We start from the raw sequence: 27,472 nt of genomic DNA on the forward strand, positions 1-27,472 counted from the left end.
TGTGAAAGCCCCACTATGTAAGATTTGGCAGGCTTATATCATATCATATCATATCATATCATATCATATATATCATATCATATCATGTCATATCAAATCTGTCTTGTCATATATCATACCCTATACATAAGAATCATTCTGTTTTTTTGTGTGTGTGTAAATTAGTCTTTCATATCTACAGATACCACAGGCTCTCTTCCAGAGTCTGCCATGTTCAGTAGCCCAGACCCAGACAAACTAAACACTGGCTTTAGATATGGCCAACGTAATTTCTCGTTCATGCTTGGAAGGGGAGCGTGATGTGAGGGAGTTGTAATTCAGTAACTACACTGCTAGATGCCACTAAATCCTACACACTGCTCCTTTAAAGAGGAGACCAAGCAGCAATCTCTGTGTCTGTGACGTGAAGCCAGTGCAGAAGTCCTAAAAACAGTTCCTCAAATGTCCACTTGAGGTTGGCTACAGAAGTGAGTCAATCTCTATAAGTCCCCATGTTAAAATGTCCAACTTCACAGCAGAAATAAACATGTTTACAGCCTGGTACAAAAAACATTTTTGGTCTCTATAGCTAATTTCCATGTTCATGACAACTGTACTCACCTGTTCAAATTATATTAAAGCTTAAAGTTATGCATAATTTACAGTGTCACTGCTTTGATTGGCAGGTAGGTGCTGTTACAGATGGCTTGTTTGTGCAACCAGATGTCAGTCGGCGCGCCTCAGGTCTGCAGATAATCCATGTCTTTTTTAGATTAGCTGGGAGCGGCAGGACTGCCAAGATGTTGGCAGCCAGAGACACCACACTCTTGTGAGACAGAGCATGACTGGCACATACGTTAGTAAATGGGATAACAAAAATAAATAAACTAAAAATAAATAAAAATTTACTTTATGGTTTAAACAGAATGATTCACTATTATAATGATATCTTTGTCATTATATATTAGTTTTTAAATGTAATTTAAATTGGATTAATCAATCTATAATTAAAATGTATCAACGTATTCATCAATTCTTTTTGAAAACTGATTAAGTATAACTATTTCAGTTGTATTGTAAACCATTTTAACTCACACAACAAGTTGAAGCTGAGCCTAAATTAATAATTTATTACTAATAACTAATTAATTTTTTGAAAGTCTCATTATACAGTTAGGGTGGAGTATCACTTTAATAAACAGGTTTGTTTAATTAGTATCAGTTTATGTCATTAGACCACCAGAGGGCATTGTTTGGCTGCAAACGATTAGGCTCTGATCTCAAAGTATTTAAAGACACAGCATCACACTGTGACTGGTTATGTCGTCTGTATGATCTGCATGTAAGAGCTCTTACACATTTTCAGCGTTCAACAAAACCTAATCTAACTAATTCTTCTTAGTTATCATGCTTACTAAACAGATACTGTGTGCAGAGGTGTAGTGGTGCCTGGAGAAGTAGTTACACTTCATTGATGCCCCAATTTTTTGTTAACACTCTGTGTTATATACAGTCACATGTGAGACTACTCTTACATATTTAGCTCACCCAAAAATGGGCCAGTAGTATGTGCACATTGATCACTCTGCTGCTTGCCTTCAGGGAGCATTCATTCATTATGAAATCAACATAAGCTACATAAAAGGTGCATATTTTGCCAGAAATACTGGCCCACAGATGGTGAGACAACTACAGAATTAAGTATTCACTAAAAAAGACCAATATGGATTCAGATTTAGACCGGTGTATTGCATGTTGTGGACAAGGCTGAACTGAGGTGATGTACTGTAGGAGGGATGAGGGTCGAGGGATGAAAGGAGAAATCGGGGTCGTTGATGAATGGCAGGGTCTGGACATCAACCGGTGTCGGCTGGTGGGTTTGGGGTAGTGATGTGAACCAAAAAGAAAGTGGATAAAGTGTGCTTCAATACATGAAATGTGGAATTGGGAGTTCAAGGCATGGTCTTTGTTCATGAACCTAGTTATTAAACTTGTTTTTTGAGAGAATTATCTACTCCATCTGCTCAGAAAATTGGAAATGCAATCGTCCTCATACCGGGTGATCTCAAATAAACTCACAAAAACATTTTTAACCAGTGTTGTTGTACTCAAGGCCGCTCTCAAGACCACTTTTTGAGGGTCTTGGTCTTGTGTTGGAATCAGCCTTGTCCCGGACAAGGGTCTTGGACAAAGATGTCTCTGGATTTTATTTATTACAACAGGATGTAAATTCTGCAATGCAACATTCACTAAGACTGCTAGGACCACACCTCACCCAAAGACATTTAGAAAATGTTAGCTACATATTAGTAACCTGAGGCTATATACTGTCTGGTCTTATTCTTACTTACTATTTCACTCTTGGTTTGGACTTTGTCTCAAACCCTCAAAGTCTGTTCTTGGTCTCAATACAGTCTGGTCTTGGTCATGACTTGGTCTCTTAGGTGGTCTTGACTACAACAGTGTTTTTAATGTTCTGCTGGTTGGATGTTATTTCCTTTTTTTAATGTGCTTCTTTTTATTAGATTGTTTTCACTGAGAGGAAAAACAACATGCAACAAATTAAGGTCAACAAGATGTGCTGATTGTTATTATGTAACACACTTTTTCCCGAAAAGGAACAAACCAGCTACTTTGAGTGCTTGAGACTATGAGGTTTCCCCACTAAAACTCTACGATTTACAAAAGATTAATTTAATAAATTCTGTTGGTTAATTTTTGTTGGGTTTACTACATTAGATTCACACCGACACCTTTTCTAGCAATAATAAGAGCACAATCTGGGAATAAATCTGTACATTAATGCCTTTTTTTCTTCTTATTATTATTATTCCAGAGGGCTGTTCTGTCTGAGATCATCAGCACTGGATGTGCTTTTCAGTTTTTCATAGACTGTCTCCAGTCCTGAGCTGCAAACAACACCTTACAGAGACTGTTAAAGTCAGTGATCATTTTCATTTTCGTGATCATGAAGACATGTTAGCAAAGAAGACAGAATACTACATTTTATTGTTTTTGTTTTCTTAAAACTCCAACTTCCACACTGACTTAACTTCTCCATAGCTGTCCTCTGGGGCTCTCCCCAAACACTGACCGCACTCATCAAACCACCTTCAACTCCCTCCACAAAAACATACTTTTTTAAAACTTTGAAATACTTTTATTTGTTTAGATTTTGTGTGGACACAGAACAGACGAGGTTTAGAGTATTAGATCCACATCAGAAATTTAGAAAATAAGGAACATGAGCAGTATTTATCTCCATTCTCCTTTTGTAGCCGAATAATGCAGAGAGAGTTGATAATGCTAATAAAAAGGGTTATAGTGGGAAGGTTTCCTCAGCCATAAAGATCTTCAGAAGCTATGCATTGTTCCTACTGATGCCTTCAGGAATATTTCCAAGGTACAAAAAGGTAAATGAGAAAAAAGATCTCAGGTCCGGGATCTCTGAGCTCACTTCTTTCCAGAAAAGGTTAACATATAGGCGCCACCAGATAAAGTAAGCACGATTTGCCTAAAACCAATCCACACTCCAACCTTTCAAAGAAGTTAGTTAGTAAAGTTAGATGAAGTATTTGAAGCCACGCTTCCTCTGGAACTGCAATGTTAGCTTCCTTTTCCTAGCGCTGCCTTACGCAATTGCTCTAAAACTGCTTTTAATGTTTAACTTACTGTATGTCTTATATGTTTGTAGTGTATTGTTTTGATGTTTTGATGATTTTACAGTCTTTGTGTCTTTCAGTATTAAAAAAGCATTCTTAAATAAAATGTAGTATTTTTTATTATCTATGTTTTTATATCTCGATTCAGATTATCTCGAGCTGAGCTGAGGTAAAAATGTGCTTTGCTGTCACCATCAGTTCCAAATTTATAATGTCTGCTGAGCAGTGGTGGAAGAAGTATTCAGATTCCCTTTTACTAATTACTAATACTACTACTACTAACTTACTTAAGTAAAAGTACTAATACCACACTGTGGAAAGACTCCACTACAAGTTCCTCATTTAAAACCTTACTAGGTCAAAATATGTGTTATGAGCCAAACATAGTTTAAATATTAAAAGTAAAAGTACTTATTGTGTAGAAAATGTGTCAGTGTTTTACTATTATATATGATGTTTTTGGATTAATATTGCCAGTGCATTAATGTGTGTGTTGAGTTAATTTGAACTAGTTGAACTAAAAAAACGTTTGTAGAGTGAGTAACCACTCTGAAAAGTCAACACTTCACAGGCTTAGAGAAACCTTTTCTAAAATGTCCATTGGTGGGTTTAAATAGTTTTCTCAGCTGAAGAAGTAGGATCATTTTCTCAACCTTTAAGGAATATTTAATCCAAAATTTAGAAAAAACTCAAAATCACAGGACGTGCACGAAATGTTGCAAATTGAAAAGTAACCAAGGCTGTCAGACAAATGCAGTGGAGTAAACAAGATAATATTTGCCTCTGAGATATAGTGGAGTATAAAATTACATACAATGGAAATACTCAAGTATAGTACCTCAGTTCTTGAGTAAATGTACTTGTATGCTGCTGTTGAAAGGGTGACATAGAGCAGAGACCAGTAGCACCACCTGCTGGTTAAAGAGCATAAATGCACGCACACGTTCATCGTCGGCATGTAGGAGGCAGTCTATCCATATCAATGAGATAGTCTTGGATTCCTTTTTGCAGCTGCGGCCTTGAAACCCTGGGTTCTTGTTTCTGAGTCTTATCTAGCTGCCATATCCATCGTTCTGTAATAAGCAGAAAGAGCAGCTGTGTGGTCTCCCCCTCCCAGATTCACCCAACCACCCACCAACCCATATTGGCACACAGCGCAGAGGTTGTCCGGGTCACTTTGTCCTTGAAATCTTTGGATGCTCTGAAGGACATAATCTCTAGATAAAGAGTTTTTTTTTTTTAGTGTGTGTATGTGTGTGTTTTTACCTTTTGTTGCTTCACCTCATACACAAAATCTACAACATGTTTATAAATGAGATTAAAAAAAAACATTTAAAAGATTGTGAACATGAAAATTCATTTACAAACATAATTACTTACAAAGACATGTTCTTCATTATAAAATGTAGGGAAACTGAAGGGGTGTAGAGGCATGGAAAGCTACAGCAGACAGAGAGTGAGAAGATTATTAATCAGTAGGTCCCAGCGGTTGGGCTTCTTAATGAATATCGTACAGTCACGATGTTAAATGTTAAATACATGTTGATTTTTTTTTTATGTGAGTATGCTAACCAAACTTTTATCAAAGCATACTTCAGCTTGTTTCAGTATCTTGGGAGCACTAGATGGATGCTGTTTCTTTATACATAAGTACAATGCACGTAAAAATCAGTTTTCCTCTTCCTCTACTCTTTCTACTTGTACTTGTGAACTCAATTGTTACGATGCAATAAACTCCACCCATCTGAAGTCCCAATCAAGTTAAAATAAACACGAGGAATTATCTAGGGCAGCTATTTGACCTAGATTTGGTTAAAATATCTGCAGTCGTTCTGTAGCTATCTTTACTTGGATTTCTATACACGCTGTACATACAATCAAAGTTTACCCATGGGTCACATGGTTGTTTGCAGGTCTGATGATTGAGCAGCTGATGTGTTGGCCAATACACTGGCAACATATTGGAGATACATGACAACCAAACAAGTTCAACGTCATCTACAGTGTAAGAATGATCAGGTCGATTTAGCAGTCTGTTATCTCCACAACTTGCATACATCTTCACATTCTCTAAAAGGAATAACTGTTATTGGCCTGTGAGAATTAGGACTGGTGTGAGGACAGAAATAGGTTGACAATCCAGCAAAAAGTCTGTTTTTCAATGACAGTCAGCACTCTTGTTTCCCATCTAGACTTAACGTATTGGCCAAGGAGTACAGCATCACGCGGCTGCTCTTTGGAGAGGTCCATGCTGGCTGCTGACAGGAGGAACTCTCTGTCCGGTAAATCTGCGCCTGGGTCTTAAACATGCCAAAACGTGCTGCGAGGAGAAAGAAATCACGTCTGAAGGTGCGTGTGAAGAAGGCATACAAGAAAGGATTGGCGCAGGAGTTAATCGGGTAGAAGAGGACCAGCAGGAGTTTGGCGTCTGAAACAGTGATGAGAGGGAGCTTGAGGGCTGCTGAGATGGCAAAGAAGGAGATGGGAGCCATGCAGACGAAGTCGGTGAAGATCAGGACGGCCATGCGTTGGGCCACGCGGGTGTCTGCGTGGGCCGGCGCCGACGAGGGGTTCCGGACAGTCAAGTAGATGCTGAGGTAACAGCCGCAAACGCAGAAGAAGGCCAAGATGTTAAAGAGGAGAAGCGACACCACGTAGACTTGAGACCCCAGATACTCGACATCCATGGGCAGGCAGATACTCACCTGCAACACAAACAAATATAGATATACTCAAAAATCTCTGTGCAGTTCTGGACCAGTTTCTGTGGAGTTCATGCACCATTTAATAACCCCAATTGCATCAATATTTACTCTCACAAACCGGAGAGCAGAGAGGAGTTTAATGGAAAATGAAGCACCCACCTTGCCATAGCTGCTGACCCCAACTGTGGGCAGCAAAGCAGCGAGCGAGGAGAAGATCCACCCTGCTGACATGACGATGCACGCGTGTCTCATTCGAAGTTTACGGTCGAGCCGCAGAGCATGTGTGATGGTGTGCCAGCGTTCCAGGGTGATTGCTGTTAATGTGAACACCGACAGCTCGCTGGCAAACACCTGCATTTGACACACAGACGAGTATATCTCTATTCAGACATGCACGTTTACTGTTAGTGTTGTTATTCATGTATGTAAAGGATGTCATGCATGCATACATACCGTGAAAAAGCCTGCAGCACCACAGCCCAGGCCTGTCTGCCAGTCTATGGCATGGTTATAGTACTGGCCACGAGTTAGCATGTCTACAGTTGCTATGACGACCAGGTAGATGCCCATGCAGAGGTCAGAAAAAGCCAAGTGGCACATGAGGAAACGAGGAACAGTCAGTTTGGTGCGGCTGCCTAAAAACAGGAAAATGTTCTCGGTTATGAAAGAGAGCCATTATAACTGTAGTTTTGTGCAAAGAAATCAGAGTAAAGAAACTGTCAAAAGGAAGAAAATTAGAAAAGAAGACAAGGAAGGAAAACCAAAAGTAACAAAGAAGAAAGGAAGGAAACAAATGTTTAGAGAAGGTAGGACACGATGAGACAAGGAAAGTAAAAGTAAGAAAGGACAGAAAAGTAGAATTATGTATTAATCTGTAAGCACTCAATCTAAAAGGTACAGTAACTAGATAACAGTCAGGTAAAGAGTACATTTCCATACCTAACAAGACCAGAAGTACGGCTGCGTTCCCTAGAAGCGCAAGGATGGAGATAATCCAGATGAGGATCCGTAGGGGGACGCCGGACATGATGTCCTCACAGGGGTTAAAGTCATCTTGGGTTGGGGTACAGATGATGGAGGTGGAGTTGGAGCAGTAATCCCTGTAGAAGTGTTGGTTATCCTTAGCCTTGGGGTGGGAGCACAGGGAGTTCCACCTTGATCTAGCACACATCGTCACACATGAAATCATCAAGTTTTGACACGTTTGATATGAATTCATGACAAGAAAACTTCAAGAACAAGCCACTGTGGTCAATACTACAATGTGAGTTAATTATAAATATTTATATACTACATAATCTATATAATCCTGTAAGTCATTTATGGTTAAATCTTTATAGATGAATGGTGTGGTTAGTATCAGTTTCTTCTGAGATAAATATTATTCCCACACAGAGAAATTAAAAGCAGCCCTGCATATAATCCTTGCACCAAACTTAAAAGTAAAAGACTTCAATCTGTTCTTTTAGTCATAAGATGTTCAGACATCTTCTGAATATAACACAGGTACCTGTTCCTGTGAATGTTTTGGAAGGCGCAGCAGTGTGACGAGTATGTCAGGCTGGCCTGGTGGAGTTTGGTGAAGAGCTGCAGAGGAGGAAGTTCCTTCAATTGGTAGGCGGACTCTGCGATCAGCTTCTGGAGACCACTGAGGATGCAATCTGGCAGGGAGCTGAGGGCAGTGTGGGAAATGTCCCTGCACAAAGAAATAGAAACATTTTAATAGCACAATCCATGCTAATTTCAACAGATGTCCTCTCTTGCTATATGTAATAAGGATTTAACCAATGATCATGGAATAAAGAGAAGAGGATCTGTTTGATTATCAGGATGTGAAGTGAAAAAACAAAAGCAGCGGCAGCTCAAAAGAAAAGCAAATCTCTTTGTTTGGGGAATACACAGGTAAAAAATCTCTCGCTTCACCTGCCCTCGGTTTATTTTTACTTTTATTCTGGCAGGTTTCTAAGTTTCTTTCTCTCTTTTGAGTCTCCCCACACACGCCACACTGTCTCTTGTTATTCTCTCTCCTACATCCTGAGTTTAATAAGTGATGATGAGGAGGGTGAATCATGTAGGCATGAGTTACTGTTGGATGTCATGCTTACAGTACCACCAACTCACTGGAACCCACAAAGGCATTGGGATGGATGTGAGTAAGCTGTTTGTTGCCTCTTAGGAACCTAAGAGAGGAGAAAAAAACACGTTTTTTTGTTGTTGTTGTTTTGTGGTAAATCTTGTTTGTAATTGTGTCTCCGCCTGTGACTCACAATCTGTGCATCTTTGTGCTGTTGAAAGCGTCACTTGCCACCTCCTTGATGCCATTTCTGGTGAGCCGTCTGTCATAAGAGAGGGAAGCCAAATTACAGTCATGTGAACACAGAACAGTCCCGACAGCAAACTTATCTGAAGTATCAAAGCTAATTTTAGTGTGTGCAGTTCTTTTGTTCTCTAAAAGCTGCATGATTACACAGAGCACATTAATAAATTGTATTCATTATTACGAAAGACTTCTCCTCCTCCTCCCCTCTTCTTCTCTTTCAACCTTTTCTGCTTTATAACTAGACAGGTCTGGACCTTGAAAGCTGAATGCAAACTGCATTTGTTGAATAGATTTGACAGTGGTGGAAGGCTTATTCCATTTTTTTTTCTGCATTCAAAAATGTTATCCAAATCCAAATGTTATGGGAAGGAATAGTTTGAATCATGAGTAGAGAAAGATGAGAAGGTTGATACTACTTAAATATGAAGCTACAACAGCAGCCAGTTAGCTTAGCTTAGCATAAAGCCTGGCAAACAAGGGGAAAAAGCTACCCTGAGTATCTCCAAAGGTAATAACATTTGCCTACAAGCACGTCTAAAGCTTTCTAATTATTAAGAAGAAGAAGAAGAACGACAATTCGACTATTAAATCTCTATTTCCTGCCTCTGTGTTGTTGCCAGGCAACCAGCAGAGACTCCAAGAAGTTGCTCGTCCATGCCAATAAATTTTACAGGCACATAATGCTCCATAAAATGACAAAATGTTGCTTTTAAACTTTGGTTTCTGTAAGGATAAAACAACATGTGTATAATGTTTTCATTAGTACGCTTTAAAAGGTGTCTGTAGAAAACCAGAGCTAACTTTACCCCTATTTCCAGTCTTTGTGCTAAGTTAGGCTAACTAGCCACTGATTTAGCAAGCTTCTCATCAAACTCTCTCTAGAACAGTGTTCCTCAAACATTTTATATTATTTCCGATATTTCCTGTTATTTCAGAGATTATACCAAGTACCACTACAAGGAGGTTGTGTACATGTACTACAGTTTGAGAACCAGTGCTCCGGAATAAGCATATTTGCCAAAGTGTCTTCAAGTAAAAGTATCAATACTACAGTTTAAAAGTCTATCGCAGATTACAAGTCTAAAAGGTTAATCAGGTAAATATAGAAATGGTTTTCAGAAGCAAAAAGCACTTTGTTTGTAGTTTTGTGTAATCTTTGCATATTTCGTGGAGTTCGTGCACCATTTTGCATCCCCTATTGCATGTACAAACTGGAAAGCACAGAGTGGAGAATGGAGAATGAAGCACAGTATTAACAATACATAGAATTGTTATTTAGAACTGCATCAGTGTTTTGTTACTTTCTTTGCAGTGTTGGATTATTTTTAGTGATGCATCACCATTTCAGCTGCATTTTAATATTCTATTTTCCGTTCTGTTTGCATCTTATTTCATAAGCTAATGACAAGGTTTGAGTAGATATTAATTTGCAATGTAATGAGTAACAACACAAAAATGAGGTGGAGTAAAAAGTAGAATATTTCCATATCAAATATAGTGGAGTAGAAATAAAGAAAAATAAGTTAAGTAGCATAATATAGTTTATGGTTTTATTTTCCCAAACTGACTCTCAAATTCAGATTTACTCATAGTAGGTGGCCTACATGTGTGGTTTTCAGCAGGATCTACAGTTTAACAAAATAAAGAGGCAATACAGAGCATAGCAGTAAAGAGGGCAGAGAGCATTTCAGGGAACATTCATCATTGCACATGTGATGCTCGGAGGCTGTGTGAGGGCGGAGCGCATGTTACTAAAAAAGCGATGAATCTCTTACATCTCGGTGATAGTTTGAGTGCAGAGGCCTCTGAAAGCATTGGAGGGGATTCTCTCTATGTGGCTGTTCTCCTGCAGGTCACTAAGCATCACATGGATCAGAAACACATGATAATGAGATGTAGTATACAACCATTTTTAAGCAGATATATGTACAATTAGGGTGGGAAATGTTAGGAATAAATGCTACAATCCACTTCCTTTTTGAAGCTCATAGATGTCAGATGGGAGGCAGTTGGAAATTAGATTTTTTAAAGGCTGCAGACGAAGGACAGATGGCTTATATCCCTCATATTCTGTTCTGTGAGCACTACCCAGTGCGTAGGTTTTGTTGTGTTGTATGTTTAATGGTGTGATATCTTCTGGGCATATTTCACTGTGTGCATACAACAGCCTACATGTTCAAATGCATGTGGGAATAATGGTGTGTGGGTGGGTGTGTGTGTGTGTGTGTATTTTAGCATGCATATTGTATAGTGTGTAGAGACCTACAACAGGAAGCTGTGAGCTGTCGAGTGGATTTTGGTGAAGTTTGGAAAAATCCTCAGCCCGGTGTTGGAGATGGTCCTGTGATGTGCAGATTAAGCACCAAATGTTACTACATTCACACGGCGACCTCTGAAAAACAGACACTCTGTGAGTCATAGTGATAAATTCAGACAATGCAGCATTGATTGTGTTGACCGAGATAAAAATAAATAAATGAACAAGTGAAGACGATTCAGGGAGAGGCTCAGGTGGCAGAGAGATAAATCAGACACTTAAAGAGCTCTTTGTTCCAAATAGCTGTCCTTTTTTGAAACAGTATCCATTTAACAGTCTGTAACACACTGATTATTCAGAACAGAGAGACAAAACAACGTGTCAATTTGGAAACCTGATTATTTCAAAACAAGATTAAGAGTCTGGAAGTACTGCAAAGTACTTATAGGCACGGTGGTGCTCTGGTTTGAGATAAATGTTAACATCAACATGCTAACATCCTCATAATGATAAAGCCAACACATGCGGTTTAGCAGGTATAATATTTATAGAATATAGTTCTGTGTGTTATTATGATAATATAAGAACAACACAAAGAGCAGCTGTGTCTTTAGTTCTGTATTGGCCACACTTTAACTTTGACCTGATGGTGGCGCTAGATGAAAAGTCAGAGGAACACCAAATTCACATGGATTCATCCTCCCGGGACCATGAATATCTGCACATATTTTATTGGCAATGCAACCAAGTGGCATCCTCTGTGGCTGTGAAGTAAAGCCAATGCAGAAGTGCCAAAAACTGCAGTTCCTCAACATTTAATCATATAAAATCTGAAATATTTAAGATCTAATTCAAAAAACTATTCTGCTAATGCACCCTGGTTTAAACCTTTAATAGTTTAATGTGACCCAGTTCACAGTAATAGTTATGATAATGTTGTTGAGTCCTTTATATAAGACAAAAGTTTGTTACACAGCAGATAGATTATACATGGCTGAAATGATGGTTAGTGGAAAAAACCTTTTCTTTTTTTCATGAGATAAAGTGTGACACTTGATTTCTCTTCCAGAGGATCTAAGCTAATTAAAAAATGATCAAAACCTCTGGCTATGTGGGGGCCCGTCAGAAGTAGGCCTGTCACCCATGACCCATTTTGGACTCACAATCAGTCTGAACAACACAAACTGTAGAGAGTTTCTCACTGAGTACTCACAGATACCGTAGCTTCACTAAGGTCTTGAATGCATCTGGATGAATGTGTCTCAGGTGTTTTGACTTTGTTATAGTTCTGAAAGGAACATTCAGTCAGGTACTCATTAATATAAATGACTTGCAATTAGAGGGTTTCACCACAGCCATTATCCTGCCAGTTATACTTACATCTCAATGAGTTCTGGGAGATCAGAGAAGGCGAAAGCTCCGATACTCTCCAACGCAACATTCTCAGAGATGAAGCTAACAGGGAAGCAAACACAAATGTATAAATGAAGCATGACAGGTATTAAAAAAATCAGATGTTAGGTCTTCATTCACACTTATTCTTTGACATATTTTGGCTCCACCACCCTCCAGAGCTCACTCTTCAGCTGTTTGGGTGATGAGCTTTCTCAGAGTTTCCAGCTCTTCTTGTTCCATAACAAAGACTAAACACACAAGCACGTCAGACAAAATACGTCACAAGCTTTTATACAACTTTTATACTCACATATCAGTGAGCCGAGGGAGGCCTGCGAACGTAAATGCATCGATACTCTGCAGCATGTCGTTCTCCGATATGGTGCTAAGGTTGGAGGTAGCGGAGAATCACTTGTTAATCACCATGCTGGTATGCTGAGGTACACAAAGGCCAAAACGTTAAATATAGAAGAAGGAATGTTCTGAACACCGACGTAAGTATTTAAAAATAAATCAAACTAGACAGAATGGAATCTCAAAAGCAACAGCAAACACGTCAAACCTTTTCATGCAGGTACACGTTGGAAATACCATTCACAATTATATTTCCCAAGGTCAAAATACACAGGAAGCTCATTACAAAATAAATACAGAAATCAAAAGAATATATGCCTACTGTTATCTTTTCAGGTTCCTTTTTCTAAAAATTAGACTGTTTGTCTGTTTTATATGATTGTAAACTGAATATATTTAGTTTTTTGCTGAAAACTGTAAAATGATTGTAAACTGAATATATTTAGTTTTTTGCTGAAAACTGTAAATGGAGATTTTACACTTTTCTGACATTTCGTAGACTGAATAGAGATTGTAAACAATAAGTTGTATAATAGTAAACAGTAAAAATAAGATAGTTTAGTCCTTTAAAGAACATGCAAACACATTAATAAAAAACAAATCACAATGAAGTATAGTGTGAATATGAACCCTAATGAAACTGAAAAAACATCATAAAAATATACAATAATCTGTGTCTCATCATTCTGAGCATACAATGGGACATTTTGAGCACATAAAAAAGATTTTTTTGCATGCAAGTTTTTCATGATTTTTGTGTTCCTTCTTCAGCATTTCCTGTTTTATTATGTTGAAAGGGTTTGTCCCAGAGTGTCTTGTGTCTTGTCAGATTTTAGGTCGTCTGTTTAAGTTCACTGGTACTGTGTAGGTTTCTGATCTCCGATTATTAAAGTCTTCTTCCTCTCCCTGTCCCTCTTTGAACCAAACTGTGACAGAGATTATGATTTAATTTGACAATAAAAGACACGCGTTTGTAGTTTTTTAGTAGTTTCAGGTATTTAAAAACTTGTGTAGAAATACTATGAATGTTGGGGGTAATAACCTTTTTCACTGCAGCCATTTTGACATGAAATAGTCAATGCAGGTGTTTCCAGTGATACTAATTAAGGTTCTGTTTATTGCAGCATTTCCAGTGAACCAGCATGCACCACAGCAGAACCCTGACTCTGTTTGACCTGAATGGAATGGGACCTAAATTAGTATCTTGGTAGCTTTATGCAGTGTGCATGGAATTAAGCTGTAAATCTGTAATACCACAAATTAAGAGGGATAAAACCAATTCTAGTACAGAGACATTTGCAGATGACCTCCTTATGTTTCATTATGTAACATGAACAACACACACACACTTACAGTTTCCTGATGTTCTGCAGGTTGTTGAGGGCGCCCCGGGGAATCGCTCTTATCTGCGTCTGCTTAATTTCCCTGTTGATACAGAAACAGTCACTCACTCTCAGCGATACATCGATACCAGGAATGTACTCGCTGACGAGAAATCCTTCAATTTTGTTGTGTGTTCAGGACCTGTAAAGCCCACAAGGCTACGACTAGTTACTCACTCATGTTGGGGATTTTCTTTTCATGCACAAAGCAAACTGTTTTGTATACAGAATGTCTATACAAGATCTGGTCGTAGTAGATGACATCTGAAATGGCCATCCATTGCGTACTTGTAAATATCCCCACTGTTCCTGAGCCTTGACCTTCAAGCAGAGCAGAACAGATGAGAACACACACATAGCCGACTGGGTGTTCATAGTATGTCTATTGAGACTGGTCGCTACTTCTGCCACAAAGCACGTCCTTGTCTGTATTCTTTTGTATGCTTTTTGAGTACAGATTTTGTGTTCTCGCGCAAAAAGCTTCAGGTGATTCTAATCTTTATGCTCACCATCCACAGCCACATCTCTCCTCCTCTCTCCTACTGGCCTTGAGATTCCTTAAAAACATTTCAGCGGCCAAAACAACAAGCCAGTGTGGCAATCACCCTCTCTTGCCTCTTCCAGCTGTGTGTCACCAAGTCACAAACACCTAAACCACCCGCAGTGCTTTCAATCAACACCTTTGGAGGCCAAAGCAACATGTGCGTGTATGGAACAAGAAGTTCAATATTCCTCTTAAAGAAAAGCTCATCTACGGAAGCCCCAAGCAGTCATACATTAATACATTTTATTTCCTCAGTTTTCTCATGATAAGTTCATTTAATTTAATTTGTTTTCTCAAGTTATTTATGTCATTATGTCGAAACAGCAAATGTTTTCCCGAGATAACATCTCGAGAAATCAAAAGGTTAGTCTAGTGGTACGTGTACTAAGGTGTCACTCCTTGTGTTTCTGTACGCAGCCTTTAGGTCAAGTTTCTTGGTGTCTATAATGGCCTGTGTGGTGAATTCATAGGCAATAAAATGCTTCTACTGTACGTTCAATACATTTCTTGCTATGACGGACCAGTAGGTTAAGGTAACTGATGTTGGAAAACTTGATAGATTCAAATTAAACCTGTGCTAAGGTATTTACAAATAGGAAATTATATAAGATAATATTTTTTAAAGAAATAAGAGCTAGAACTTCAAATAGAAATAAAAACTATACACAATTAAATTTGACTGTAGACAATGATTGAAAGTCACAGCATTTAGCAGAGGCCAAGACCGAGAACAAGAACTTTAGGGAAATATTAATTTGAGCTACCGCTATATCTTTTAGTATCTGTCTTACCACCAGATTTATGCTCTGCCGCTGGTTGACAGTTGGCAGTAAAGAACAAATGCAATGAATAAGAAGTAAACATAAATTTCAATAATGCTTAAGTTCAGACATTCAAAAAATAAGCTTTGGAAAATGCTTTTAACATGTTTGTGACACTCCAAGGACACACACAATGTGTTTTGCCTCTTTAACCTGGAGCTACTTGGTGGTTGTATATAGCTGTGGTTACTCTGGGAGTCGCTAAAGACGAGCAGACACGCTTTGCATACATCCCCTGAATGGATAAATGTTTAATAAAACCAGAATTGGCAAGTTCAGTGCAAAATACAGCCAAAGGGAGATGAGCAAGGATTAGAGAGGAATGATACAGGAAATGAGGTCTAAATGACTGCATGCTCACTAGACAGGATTTTGAATTGTAAACATGCCTGAATCTATATTAGAGTAAAATGGCGAATGAGAAATACTATTCTGGTACATACAGTCTGCAATATTAATCTATGAAACTTGTTATAGCTGAACAGAGGAACACTACATCGATAAAAAGTAGTACTCAGAATCATCTATATATTATATTCTGTGGCTATACAGCCAGTCCCAAAGTCTGAAAACATAATCCTGAATGATAAACCCAGGGAAAGCCTGAATTACAAACTGTACTGTAGGTTTGACGTTTCAAAGATGAGGACATTTACCAGACACTAAGGGTCCAACAAAAGATGATATTACAATGCAAGTTGTATTATGAGAAATGTAGGATCCAGTGATCTATACTAGAGACTGAAAGTCAGGATATTGTGGTCTTTACTGCTTCAACTTTGTCCCGTTCATCCATTTTTTCATTGGCGTCAATTTTCTAATACGGTTTATATAGATAATACGGAAGCTGTAAGTGGTCATGCATTCACATATTTTACTTTCTCTTGATAATGAGTTATCAAAATCTCAAAATCTCAAGTTACTTGTGTCCTTGGTATTTCATCTTAAATAACTTGAGATCTCGAGAAAACAAATGAAATCAACTCATTATCATGAGAAAATGGAGGAAATAAAAATGTATGAATGCATGACCTGTTAGGGCTTCCATAGAATAATGTAATATGGAAGCCCAGAAGCTTCAACATTATCTCGAGATCACAAGTTAATTATGTTGTTATCTCTTGAGAAAATGAGATTAATGAACTTGTGATGTCGGGATAACAGTGTTAAAAAAACTAATAGCAAGCATGGACGTTCTCGGCTTCTGTATTATAATTTAATATAAGTACAATATTACATTTCGGAAGCAGCCCTTTGTAAGTAAAAAAAACAAAACAAAAAAGGAATGAGACAAAAAGAAACCAGGAGAAACCATCACATTCACAGCAGGTAGTTGGCCAAACTACATTACAGTTAAGGAATTGAAATGTGAAAAAGTAAAAGAAGGATGCGTCAGAGCGCATTGTTGTTGTTTCTCCCCTGTTGTGCGTAGAAAGACTTCACATAAAGCTCCATAAAATATAATCCTGTGGTTGCAAACCAGAATGAACGAATGAAGAGCTAAAGCATCATTATTCTCACCTGAAAAACCACAAAACAACTTGTGGTTTTAGTATTCAAAGAATTTCTAAACAATGTCTGCGAGACGTGGAACAACTGTGCAGCTGTTCAGCGAGTATGTAAAGTGTAAATGTGACTTATGTCCATACTCACAGACACTGGGTGTTGCTGGAGATGTTGGAGGGGATCTCAGTGACCCCGAATCTGAGCTGGTAGCAGGAGTGCAGGGTTCGTTTGGCCAGGCTGGTCTCCACTCCGGGTTGTTTAACGTCCATCTCAGAGCCAGGCGCCGAGGCTGCTGCCGTCTTTATCATCACACTCATTAACATTATGAGAATCATCACCATCATCATTGCAGTCTATCCTCAGTCCAGACCTTGTCAGAGTATCTTGTCTCTTGTTTTCTTGTCTGTGTTTACGTGAATGCAGGCCTGACAACAGTCCACCGTGGGTTCACCAGCAGGTCGATGAGAGTGTGAAAGTGGTTTGTTGCTTTCTGCCTTGCAGTGGTGAATGATAGGGGCGTGTGAAAAGCTTTAAGGGTGTATGAGGATGTAGGAGGTCTCTGCTGGGTCGCATGTGTGTGTGTGTGTCTAGAAGAAAAATGTGTTTATACTTTTTTATTCCACTTCGGCCTTCAAACCAGATCACACAGAAATTAAATGTTTAAATATAAATTTGTCCTTGAGTTTATTTGAAAATCATACATTTCACAACTCACCTCATTCGTCACCTAATAACTTGCATGAAAAACTGAACAGATAATAAAGTTAAAAATCAAATATATTATACAGAAATTAAAAAACATTTTTGTTGACTGAATTTGGATTATTTGACTCAACAAAAATGCATTTTTAACTGACAAAATCACAAAAAAATGCAAGTTGGCAAAGCCAGCAAGCTAACACTGTGAACTTGAACTAAACAAGTTTTTTTTTAGTTTAGTTTAGTTGATATAAATGATATTAAATCACATACATCCGCAAAATATTAGGGTTAACAGAAAATTCAACACTTATTTTCAATGTGATCCATCTGTGGTGTCAGTGGCGTTAAATGCCTAAGTAGCTAAGTTCACAAAAATCTGTTTCCGAACAAGTTTGAGGCAATAGACAAACAATCAAGCCCGGATTTGCCCGCACACCATGGTCTAAAAACCTCTTTCGCAATTGACAGCAACAAACACTCTACCCTAACAAAGTAGCCTTTCAATAAATGTTTGGAAAATGAAATACAAAATGAGCTGCTAAAAGATAAACAGAAGACAACATTAAATTGAGTTTGAAACTATTTTATGAACTGACTATCCAATTTAATTTGCATTTGAAAGGATTCAGTTATTTTGACTGGCTGGCAAAAACTTGGTGAGTTTCAGAGGTCTATAGCTTCAATATGTAAATAATCTTTTTCATAGCTTATTGATTGTTTGTTTTTTTGGTTGTGTGATTGTTATAATGGAAAGTAAGTCTGCATTATTTATAGTTGTTGGAGTAAACAATACAGATAGTAGGGAGCTATTTATTTCTGAACGACTGTCTTGTTTTTAGCTTCAAATTCATGTCAACACACTGACATAAATATATATACAGTATGGGGAGCAGGTGTGAATCTGTTTTGTCTCCTGTCTCATATTTGTGTTGAAAGATGAGCACAGTTTGATAGCGATGGACATAATATTCCTTTTCTACTTCCACTCCCCACATGTCAGTAGGACAGCCAGTTTGCAAGGACGGTCTTTGTGCATTCACACACACACACACACACACACACACACACACACACACACTTATGTAACAATATTTTTTTTTTGTCGTTTTCCTTCAAAATCATCTTCAGCTACTTTCTCTCCTTGTGTATTGTTGTCTCTCATACTGATACATAGTTGTGTGTGTCTGTGTGTGCTGTACTGCGGAAACTTCATGTAGAGGAACAGGAGCTCTTTATGATTTATGCCACAACAGGAAGAAAAACGCAGCCTTGAGCTCCTGACATGACCACACACACACACTCTCTTTCAGTCACACGCTCCCACTGTTTTGCTTTGCTTATACATAAGGCAAGAAAGAAACAGGAGAGAGAGAAACACAGGAAGACAGACGTGATAGAGTGTGACAAATGCAGGTGCACGAGGGAGTGGATGAAGGACTGAGGAAGAGGAAGATCCATGGCATCTGTGTGTGTGTCTGCTGATGCATGATTGTTAATTTGTTGCTGATTACTCCGCACCTGTGCAGGGGAGGTCTGGATGAAAATATTTCCTAACTCTGCAGAATGCAAGTAGACAGTCAACAAGCCAATAAACTCTGTTGAAAGATGAAAATGTCAACTGACTTGTTTTCAGAGCGGACGTTTTCAGTTTACTTCATTTTAAAGCAGCATTACTGTGGTGTCTAGGCTGGGGGTTGGGCTCCAGGTGCTCTCGTTACAGGGATGGGTGTGGTGCTGTGGAGCTGTCTGCACACACCTGAAGCTGATCATCATCTCGAGCAGTATTTAGAGGCTGGCCTCCTGCATGCTGCTGCCAGATTGTCACCGCGTTGTGGTAGATCAACCAGGCTCCTCATAAGACTTTGTAAACTAAGAGTTATCTGAGTATTGACTTTTATTTCTGTCTCCAGACTCCAGCTCTTCGCCCTCCTCTCCACCAGGCTTCTGCACCAGTCCGCCCCAGCCTAAACCCCTCGACGGCCTCTCCCTACCTCGTCCCCGGCTCAAGCTCCCCCCCGTGAGCTCCCCTGCCCCTGCTGCCTTCCTGGCGCCCGTGGCACCCCCCTGCCCCTTTTTCCCGTGGTCTAATAAACGGCTGCTTATTTGGCAAACTCTGCTCCTCTGCATTTTTGGGTCCACTACCAACGAGACACCACAATTACGTAGAAATTGGTACTTGAGTGCAACACCATTCTAACATACAAACACCAGTCAAGGTCAACAACACAAGACATAGCAGCCAGCTAATATTACTTACTAATCCAACAGCAAATCAGCAGTCTTTTATTTTTACCAAGCTCTCGCCAACGACTAAAAGTCAGTCCCAGCAGTTTCTTGCTCTGTCACTCTCTCCTTTTCTCTTCTTAGCTTCATCCATCAATGTCCTCTTTGGTTTCTTCACCTCTGTCACTATGTCCAAAGAGGCTGCAGAGCCCGCTAACACTGCCCACTTGCCCAGCTCCGGTTCTGGCACGACACTGACTCTGATTGCTGTCAGCATTCCCCCAGGTCCCTGATCTGGAAACCTCCTCTTCTTCCCGGTGGTCCAAAACATGTGTGGTACAAACAGTAACATTCTTACAGTGCTCTGAGCTCACAGTCTAGGAAGTACAAGTACAATCATAGTGAAATGTATTTCTGTAAGCTTCTACAGTTTGTTCAATTAAAAGTAGTCATATTAATAATAGCAAATAGCAAAAGCGGTGTCCTCATTCAGGATCCCGGTGACCTGATAGTAGACACACTCGTCCTGAGACTTTCAGTGTTATTACAGATGGCTTCTTTGAGCACCTACCTTCTTTGAGCTTCAGTCAGCCCACCTCAGCTCCACCGATGATCCACGTCTTTGCTTTGTTTGTGACATCATGGTTACAAAGTCTATATTCATACTGTCTCTGATAATTTAGCAAACTAAAATGCTCAAGGTTACATGTCAGCATGTGATGGTGTTGATATGCTAACATTAGATTCGCTCAAAGTAGTCTCACAATGTATGAGAAGTCCTAAAATGACCTCTGTAGAGGATAAACTCTTTATTTTAAGGTAACATGGCATTTCTTCTGGTGGTGCCCTCAGGCCAAACGTCACATTTTTTAATCTACTAGTAACAACGGTCTAAGAATAGTAAAGCTCTCTCTCTTGATTTCATCCATCCCGATGTTATTTTCTGGTGTGTAATGAACATTATGCGGCTGCTGGTTTGGGTTTGTTCTGTCTCTAAAAGTTCCAACGACTGTTGAGGACTGGAGCTGTTTTTTATGTACCCCACAAATATGGCAGGGCTGTGTCTTTATCTCTGTGCTGGCTGGCTGCGGTCAAGGACAGCACAGTGGCAGATGGCTACAGCCGAACACAAGCCTTTTGTTCAGACTGTTCACCAAAAGACACAAAAGCAAAAAAAACAAAAAAACAGTGAGCGAACAAGACAGTTAGATTTGGAAGGTGTTTATTGAAATAGCAGGTCCTTGTAGCTCCTCTCACCTGAGGATGCAAGCTCCACTCTGCAGTCTCTGGGATCTTTCATCCGGCAAACAGCAAATCTGCAGAGACTTACACCGTTCACTGCACTGAGTCATACTTCAAAGCCCTGCTCGGTGTGTGTGAGGGGGTATTTATGTGTCTACTGTCCCAGTTAGACAGAACGGGACTTGGAAAAGAAAAGCCGCTTCGTTCTTCACTTTGATGAAGCAAGAACAAAAAGGAAGAAGATGAATGTCGTGAAATCTAAAATGTCAAGTAGATTAAATGAAATTTCGGAAATACACTCATTCGCTTTTTGGTGAAGAGTTAGATGAAAAGATTGATACTACCTTCATGTTAAATATACAGCCGGAGCTGTAACTAATGATTACTTTTGACGGTAGATGAATCTACCAAAATGGAACCCAAGAAAGCACAAAAATATAATTATAATATTGCTACAAACCCAGAATAGCAAACAGATTTCTGTTTGCTGAAGTTGAGTTATAATAATGTATAATAATTAAATTACATGAAGAAAAGTTTCCTTTCATTGGGATTTGTCTTTATTATTATTATTATTGTTATTTTTTTTATCTATATTTTTATTAGTCATTTAAATTGTGTCCCCAATACTTTTAGATTTTACAGTAAAAAACTGGCAGCTGTAGTTGACAGAATTTTACAGGAGAACACATTTTCTAATATGGTAAAAGGATATTAGGACGGTTGATTATACGTTTAAGGTTGGCATTTTATTCCATATTTTGCCTTATAAATACAAAAAAAAATAAAAAATTAAATAAATACCATATGAATGTCATATAAAATAAAGGCTTTGCCGTTAAATATGTCTTACTGTAAAATGAAACGATATTATTATGGTAAAAGCATATTAGTACTGTTGATTTCAGATTTAAGTTTGGTGTTTTATTCCATCTCATACTGTATAAATATACTTTTTTTTTTCATCAAAAGAATATAGTTGACATTACTTTTTCAATGAATTGAATCTACTTGCAGAGTTTCAGTAGCAGGACCATACATCGACCTGCCACTTCCGACATTCCTAAAAATACCCTGAAAACCCTCTCCTTCTCTTTCGTTCTCATATTCTGCACCACCCACACCATTTCTTTCTCCCATTTCTCCTTTCTAGTCTCCATATAGTCCTTAGGAGGTCCATCATACTCTGGTGACAGATTCCCCACTGAAGCTTCCCCACAATGCAGGAACTGACCCGAAGATTTCATGCTTTACTCACAATCTTTTTGTGTTGTTAATAAATTATTTGAACATGATGAAGGTGTGGTCTTTGCTAGTCAAACGATTAATCGTGTCAACAAATATTGAAAAACTCCTGTTACAAACTCCCACAGTGACGTCTTCAAATGTCATTTGACATTTGTAACCATGCTAATGGCAACAGATCCTACTTTGGGACAGAGCCTGTCTTTAGATACATTTTTAACAAACCCCATTTCCCATAAGCCTGCGGGCTGAGTGGAGGGGTTGTGGTCTGTTATAACAGCATGACAGAGAGCTTGTTTCCTCTGCATTGCACCTGAATGAAAGCCAATGTCAGTCACTGCACTCAGTCTTATTCAGTCAAGCTCAATATCTTCAGCGTTCGGCTTCAGAAGGAGCTTTGCAAACAAAATCAAGCATACCTCAGCAACATATAGAACAAAACACATGTGCAAACACGACCCGGCTTCATGCCGAGCTTCTGGCTCATTATGTTCGATGTCATAGCGCTCAAATCAACAAAGTGGCAGAGGCATGATGATAAACAGCAGGGAATAACTTTCGAGGTAGGACAGTGGTGTGTATGTGGTGAACTATCCTCTCATCCCGCTGTTAGATAGGTCGCAGCTGCCTCTGAAGCCTGGGGCGCACTGCCCTTAGGCTGCAAAGTGCTGGAGGGGCTTTGAGAACACAAGTCACACCAAGAGGGGACTGGGATCTTGGCGAAGCTCACACCGTGGAGGATGAACCCTACGAGAGATGAGGTTTTGCAGGGCAACCTGCTACTGCTACTGCAGTTCAACCAAGCGGCAACCTCTGTGACTGTGAAGTGAAGCCAACGTGGAAGTGCCAAAAAATGGAGATCCTTCATAGCCACCTGAGGCTGGCTGCAGAACGAATCAATCTCCATAAGCCCCCATGTTAAAATGTCCAACTACACAGCAGAGATAAACATGTTTACAGCCTGGTACAAAAAACAGGTTTGGTCTCTGTAGTTCATTTTCCCATTCATGACAACTGTACTAAGTCTGAATTTTTATATAACTCATCCATTCAAAATATATTATGGCTTAAAGTTATGCATTATTAACAGCATGGCCGCTTTGACTGACAGGTAAGTGCTGTTACAGATGGCTTCATTCAGCTCGTCTCAGGTCTGCAGATGATTCACATGATTTTAGGGACAACATGTAGGTGGCCGGAGCCACAGATTTTGAGCTTCAAAACGAGTGTAAACTACAGGTGATGTCATGCATATGACATCTATTTTATTTACTGTCTGAGTTCAACCTGTAGGTTTGGTGAAAGGGGGTTTACAGTGTGTATGTTTAAATATTGTCGGAGCTCTAGTCCAAACTTAAGGATATAAAAATGACAGTTTTGCGTGGATTTACCTTCTGGACTACCCTATTTCTTGGCTCTGAGCAGTTGCCAGGCAACCAGCGAAGTCTCCAGTAAGTTACAGCTCCCAAAAAGAAGAAATAATTAGTCACATAACCCATGTAAAATAGCAAATTGACAATTTTAGAGTTGTTCAGATAAAGCAAATGAGATATAATGTGTTAATTAGTGAGCCTTAGAACTTCTGCCTCCATGGAACGTGGACTTTTTTTTAATATTTCTGGACAGTTTCCAGTCTTTATGTTAAGAAAACTGGCCACTAGCTGCAGCATTATATCTAACAAACAAACTCAAAACACTGTGGCACAATGTAGAAGTGTTCTTTTAAGATCTCCTCTCATACACAACGTGGGGGTTTCTATTAGTTTGTCTAAATTAGACACTGATCTACTCTCATGGTTGCGTGGGCGATGTGAGACAGACACAGTATTGTTGTCTACATGCAGACGGGAGTAAAAACCAACACACAAAACTCACTCCGGGCTCACTTGGGTAATATTTTATTTACTCGTTAATCTTCAAAACTATTTTTCATAATAAATTTCCACTTTATGTTCATCAAAGAACCGTAACAATAAAAATAAAAGTAAATACTGTAGAAAAATTGTACATATAGAAAATAAACATGGTTAATGAACACCTAGATGTAGAATCCCATTGGTTGAGACACCTCCTTTTTGTTTCAGATGGCAACACAACAGATATAGAGGGAAAAGAAAGCGATAGACATGGAGTAAAATGTGGGGAAAACGAGAAGGGAGGAACAGGAGGTCAGAAAGGCCAGTTAAGGATGGACAGATAAGGGAATATGTTAAGTTAATTTTGACATTATACTTTGAAATCTCACACACAGTCCTTTTCATGTCCTTTCTCGCCCTTGTCATTTTGCATGCATCTGACTGATTGGAAGAACTAGAGGGGCTTGTTCATGTCATGGCACTGTTTGTATCGATGTATCGTGGAGCTACAATTCTTCAGCTGTAGAGGGCTCAGACACGGCAAAAAAAAGGTCCATAAACAGATAATTATACTGCAGCCCGATGGGATCGGAAAACCCATCTGTCTTGTCCTGTGTTGGTTACACCATGGGTATTGATAAATCAGTCAACCAATAGCATGAAGACAAAAGGGACGCAAAGAGAAAGAGAGAAAAAGGGAAGAGAGCCAATGAAATCAAAGCAACTCAAGCTGTCACATAGCCAATGGCGTCATGAACTGGACTTTTCTATCTATTAGCAACACATGGTAACATTTACTTCTGTTTTTGATTCTTTTCCTCGGCTGGTTTTTGCTAGAAAAGGTGGTCGGTTAGAGCAGGTATGGTGGGTGTGGCCTATAAGACAACAGGCTAGAAAACAGGACGTGGCCTGTGGTGGGCGCACACATCCAGGTGTTGCGCTGGAGTTACATTGCAACACCCACAACACACACACACACACACACACCACACCCTCCCTCCCCTCCTCCTCCTCATCCTCCTCCTCCTGCTCCTCCACACACAAACAAACAAAACCTACCACCACCGCTGGACTTTGTGGGACACGCCACCACTTCACAGCACAGCTCAGAGACTCAGGCATGCAGCACACTCGAGATGGTCACACTTTGTCGATGAGGATTTGAATCGTTGTTGAATCCCACAGACTGAAAACCATTTGAAGTGCGTATTTAGGAATACTTCAAGCCAAGGTGGTAAGTTTATGATGGTGGTGCATCACGGTGTAACCTCTGGAGTTTCAACGCGGTATAAATCACACGGAGTAAGATAATTCACGTGCAATAAGACCCCCCCCTCCCTTCCCCAAAGAGTCTATACTGCCCAAATGTTCTTCATATTCATCATTGCCATAACAATTATCATAATGGTCTTTGTCATTTTCACCATTGTCTTCTTGTATAGTTCAGTCTTATGAAGATATGGTGGGTCTTTAGCATTGCAGGTATGTGTATGTCTACATGTGTAGATTGTTTATATTTTGGTGTGTGTGCATGTGTTTGTATATGTGTGTGTGTGTGGTGTGTGTGTGTGTGTGTGTGTGTGTGTGTGTGACACCGCAGTCATGCATGACTGGTGTCTGTAGGTAGCATCTGAAGTCTCAAGTATCCTGTCCAGGAAAATATCTCTCAGTTTTCCGCTGATTCCGCCTTTGTGATTTACGGGGTGCCGTAAAACATCAGCTCTGCAGCGTAACAACCACAGCCCATCCGTTATATTAATGGCCCCAGCCCTCCCTCTGCCTATTTGCTCGTGATTCACTGTCTCTATGGCTACACCCTGATTTTCTGTCCCGTTCCTTGGGGTAAAGGACTTGGACCATCGGCGTGCTTGTTTCTTCGGCGTCCTCGTGTGCTTCATCGAGTCCCGTCTGTTAACAGGGAGGAAGGCCAAGAAGCTTGGAAGAGACACTTAGTGCTTTTCTTGGTGCTTTTACATCATCTTTGTTCTGGTGCTCTGCTCCTCTCACTCAGTCTGCCATGTGATTCACTTAAAGTCTTCCTCCGACCTCTCTGAGTCCAACAGGAGAGGTCAAACTGTGGCAGGGGAAGTGACTGGTCTTTTTTTTATTTTTTTTATTTTAAATATTATTTCTATCTTGCTGGCCCCAAAATGGTTCTTAACTGGGAGTTGAACTGGTGCTTCTTTAAATCATTTGGAATGGTGTTTATGTTCATAAAACAAGCCTCTTTCAGAGGCTCTGCTCATTGGTAAATACTGTACAATAAGGGTCCTGTGCCCTTGGCCCAGTCTGTATGTGTGTGTGTGTGTGTGTGTGTGTGTTTGTGCTTGATGTGTGTGTGCTTGAATGTCTATATGTCTGTGCTTGCCAGCATGTGTGCAGGTGTGATTATTGGAGAGTAAACATTAACATCAGCATGTCTATGTCAGTGTGTATGTGTGTATTTTTTTTTTTTTTTAGAATATATCTATTTATGTACATATACCGTTATATATAAAGGTGTATGCGTATATGTCTGTGTTGTTGGACGTCTTCCGCCTCAGACGTAGTACTCCTTGTCTTTGTTCTTCTTGTTCTTGGAGATCTTGGTGATGCCCAGCGGCTTGTCCTTGGTGCTGCCGTTGGGCTGCGTGGCCGAGTTGCTGATGTAGTTGCGGCTCTCGTCCACGTGGTAGGAGCCCTCGTCGCGGTTACGATACTTGTACATGGCGTAGAGGAGGATGAGGATGCAGAGGGCCGCGGCCGCCACAATGCCCACCACCATACCCGTGGTGCTGCTGCTCTCCCGCACCACCTCAGACGGACCCGGGAACACCTTCACCTCCGGCAGGGGAGGACGGGCTGTAAAGGGTGGGAGAAAAAGGGAGGCATGTGACATTTTGCTACAGTTTATTGCATACATTATTATTAATTTGTATTACATGTCAAGGTGATGGGTGGAAAGCTGCAGGACGGCGATATAATGCATCATCACGATGAATTATTTGACATGCGTTTTGCATAATTCTACAAGCTGGCAAAGGAAGGCTGCAACTTAGAGCCAAAGCTGTTTTCATATTATCACATAATGTGTAAACAGATTACATTACACCCTGTTGAGTAGAGGGCCGAAGCACAGGTGCACATTATATCAATTTTTATTACATACATCTGACACTTTACGACATGCAGAGGCAGCGAGGGCCGCAGGATGGTGATGTACGACACCGTATTAAAAGATTGTTGGTAAAAAATAATTTGCATGTGAATTCTCTGGGCTGGATGGAGATGAAATGAGGA

The 27,472-nt window shown here is 39.7% G+C and overlaps 2 protein-coding genes across 15 annotated transcripts in view; both read right to left on the minus strand.

Annotated features, from left to right (window-relative positions):
• Positions 1-4,436: 4,436 nt before the first annotated feature.
• Positions 4,437-17,486, minus strand: fshr (follicle stimulating hormone receptor). Of its 3 annotated transcripts, none has more exons than XM_010737005.3 (14): positions 17,073-17,486; positions 14,026-14,097; positions 12,629-12,703; positions 12,304-12,378; positions 12,137-12,211; positions 10,933-11,007; positions 10,442-10,522; positions 8,614-8,682; positions 8,452-8,526; positions 7,857-8,042; positions 7,286-7,506; positions 6,800-6,981; positions 6,506-6,697; positions 4,437-6,346 (listed from the first exon to the last, which is right to left on the minus strand). In XM_010737005.3, the coding sequence occupies exons 1-14, from the start codon at positions 17,270-17,272 to the stop codon at positions 5,810-5,812; spliced, it is 2,115 nt and encodes a 704-aa protein (XP_010735307.3). In that variant the 5' UTR covers positions 17,273-17,486; the 3' UTR covers positions 4,437-5,809. The 3 variants fall into 3 exon arrangements, with proteins under 3 accessions (XP_010735307.3, XP_027144934.1, XP_027144935.1); XM_027289133.1 differs by lacking the exon at positions 17,073-17,486 and adding an exon at positions 14,232-14,802; XM_027289134.1 differs by lacking the exon at positions 17,073-17,486 and adding an exon at positions 14,232-14,802 and having other exon boundaries at positions 12,629-12,753.
• A 9,132-nt stretch (positions 17,487-26,618) lies between these two features.
• nrxn1a (neurexin 1a) overlaps positions 26,619-27,472 on the minus strand; it is a 63,226-nt gene continuing 62,372 nt past the window's right edge. For 10 of the 12 annotated variants that reach the window (XM_019268020.2, XM_027289746.1, XM_019268018.2 and 7 more), the window contains one exon: positions 26,619-27,034. In XM_019268020.2, the coding sequence (XP_019123565.1) occupies positions 26,733-27,034 (302 nt within the window). In that variant the 3' untranslated portion in view covers positions 26,619-26,732. The remainder of the gene's footprint in view (positions 27,035-27,472) is intronic. The other 2 variants (XM_019268022.2, XM_019268021.2) reach the window with 1 other exon arrangement.

This window comes from Larimichthys crocea, chromosome XVI (assembly GCF_000972845.2).
Source record: "Larimichthys crocea isolate SSNF chromosome XVI, L_crocea_2.0, whole genome shotgun sequence".
NCBI classification, from domain to species: domain Eukaryota; kingdom Metazoa; phylum Chordata; class Actinopteri; family Sciaenidae; genus Larimichthys; species Larimichthys crocea.

Excerpts from the sequence above, each read along its gene's own strand:
- fshr (XM_010737005.3), bottom strand. The coding sequence starts at position 17,272 with ATGATGATGGTGATGATTCTCATAATGTTAATGAGTGTGATGATAAAG. Across the intron at positions 8,683-10,441 it reads ACTCAAACTATCACCGAGAT|ACGGCTCACCAGAAATGGCA; the intron begins GTAAGAGATTCA and ends CTCTTATGACAG. Across the intron at positions 8,043-8,451 it reads TCCAGTGAGTTGGTGGTACT|GGACATTTCCCACACTGCCC; the intron begins GTAAGCATGACA and ends TTCTTTGTGCAG.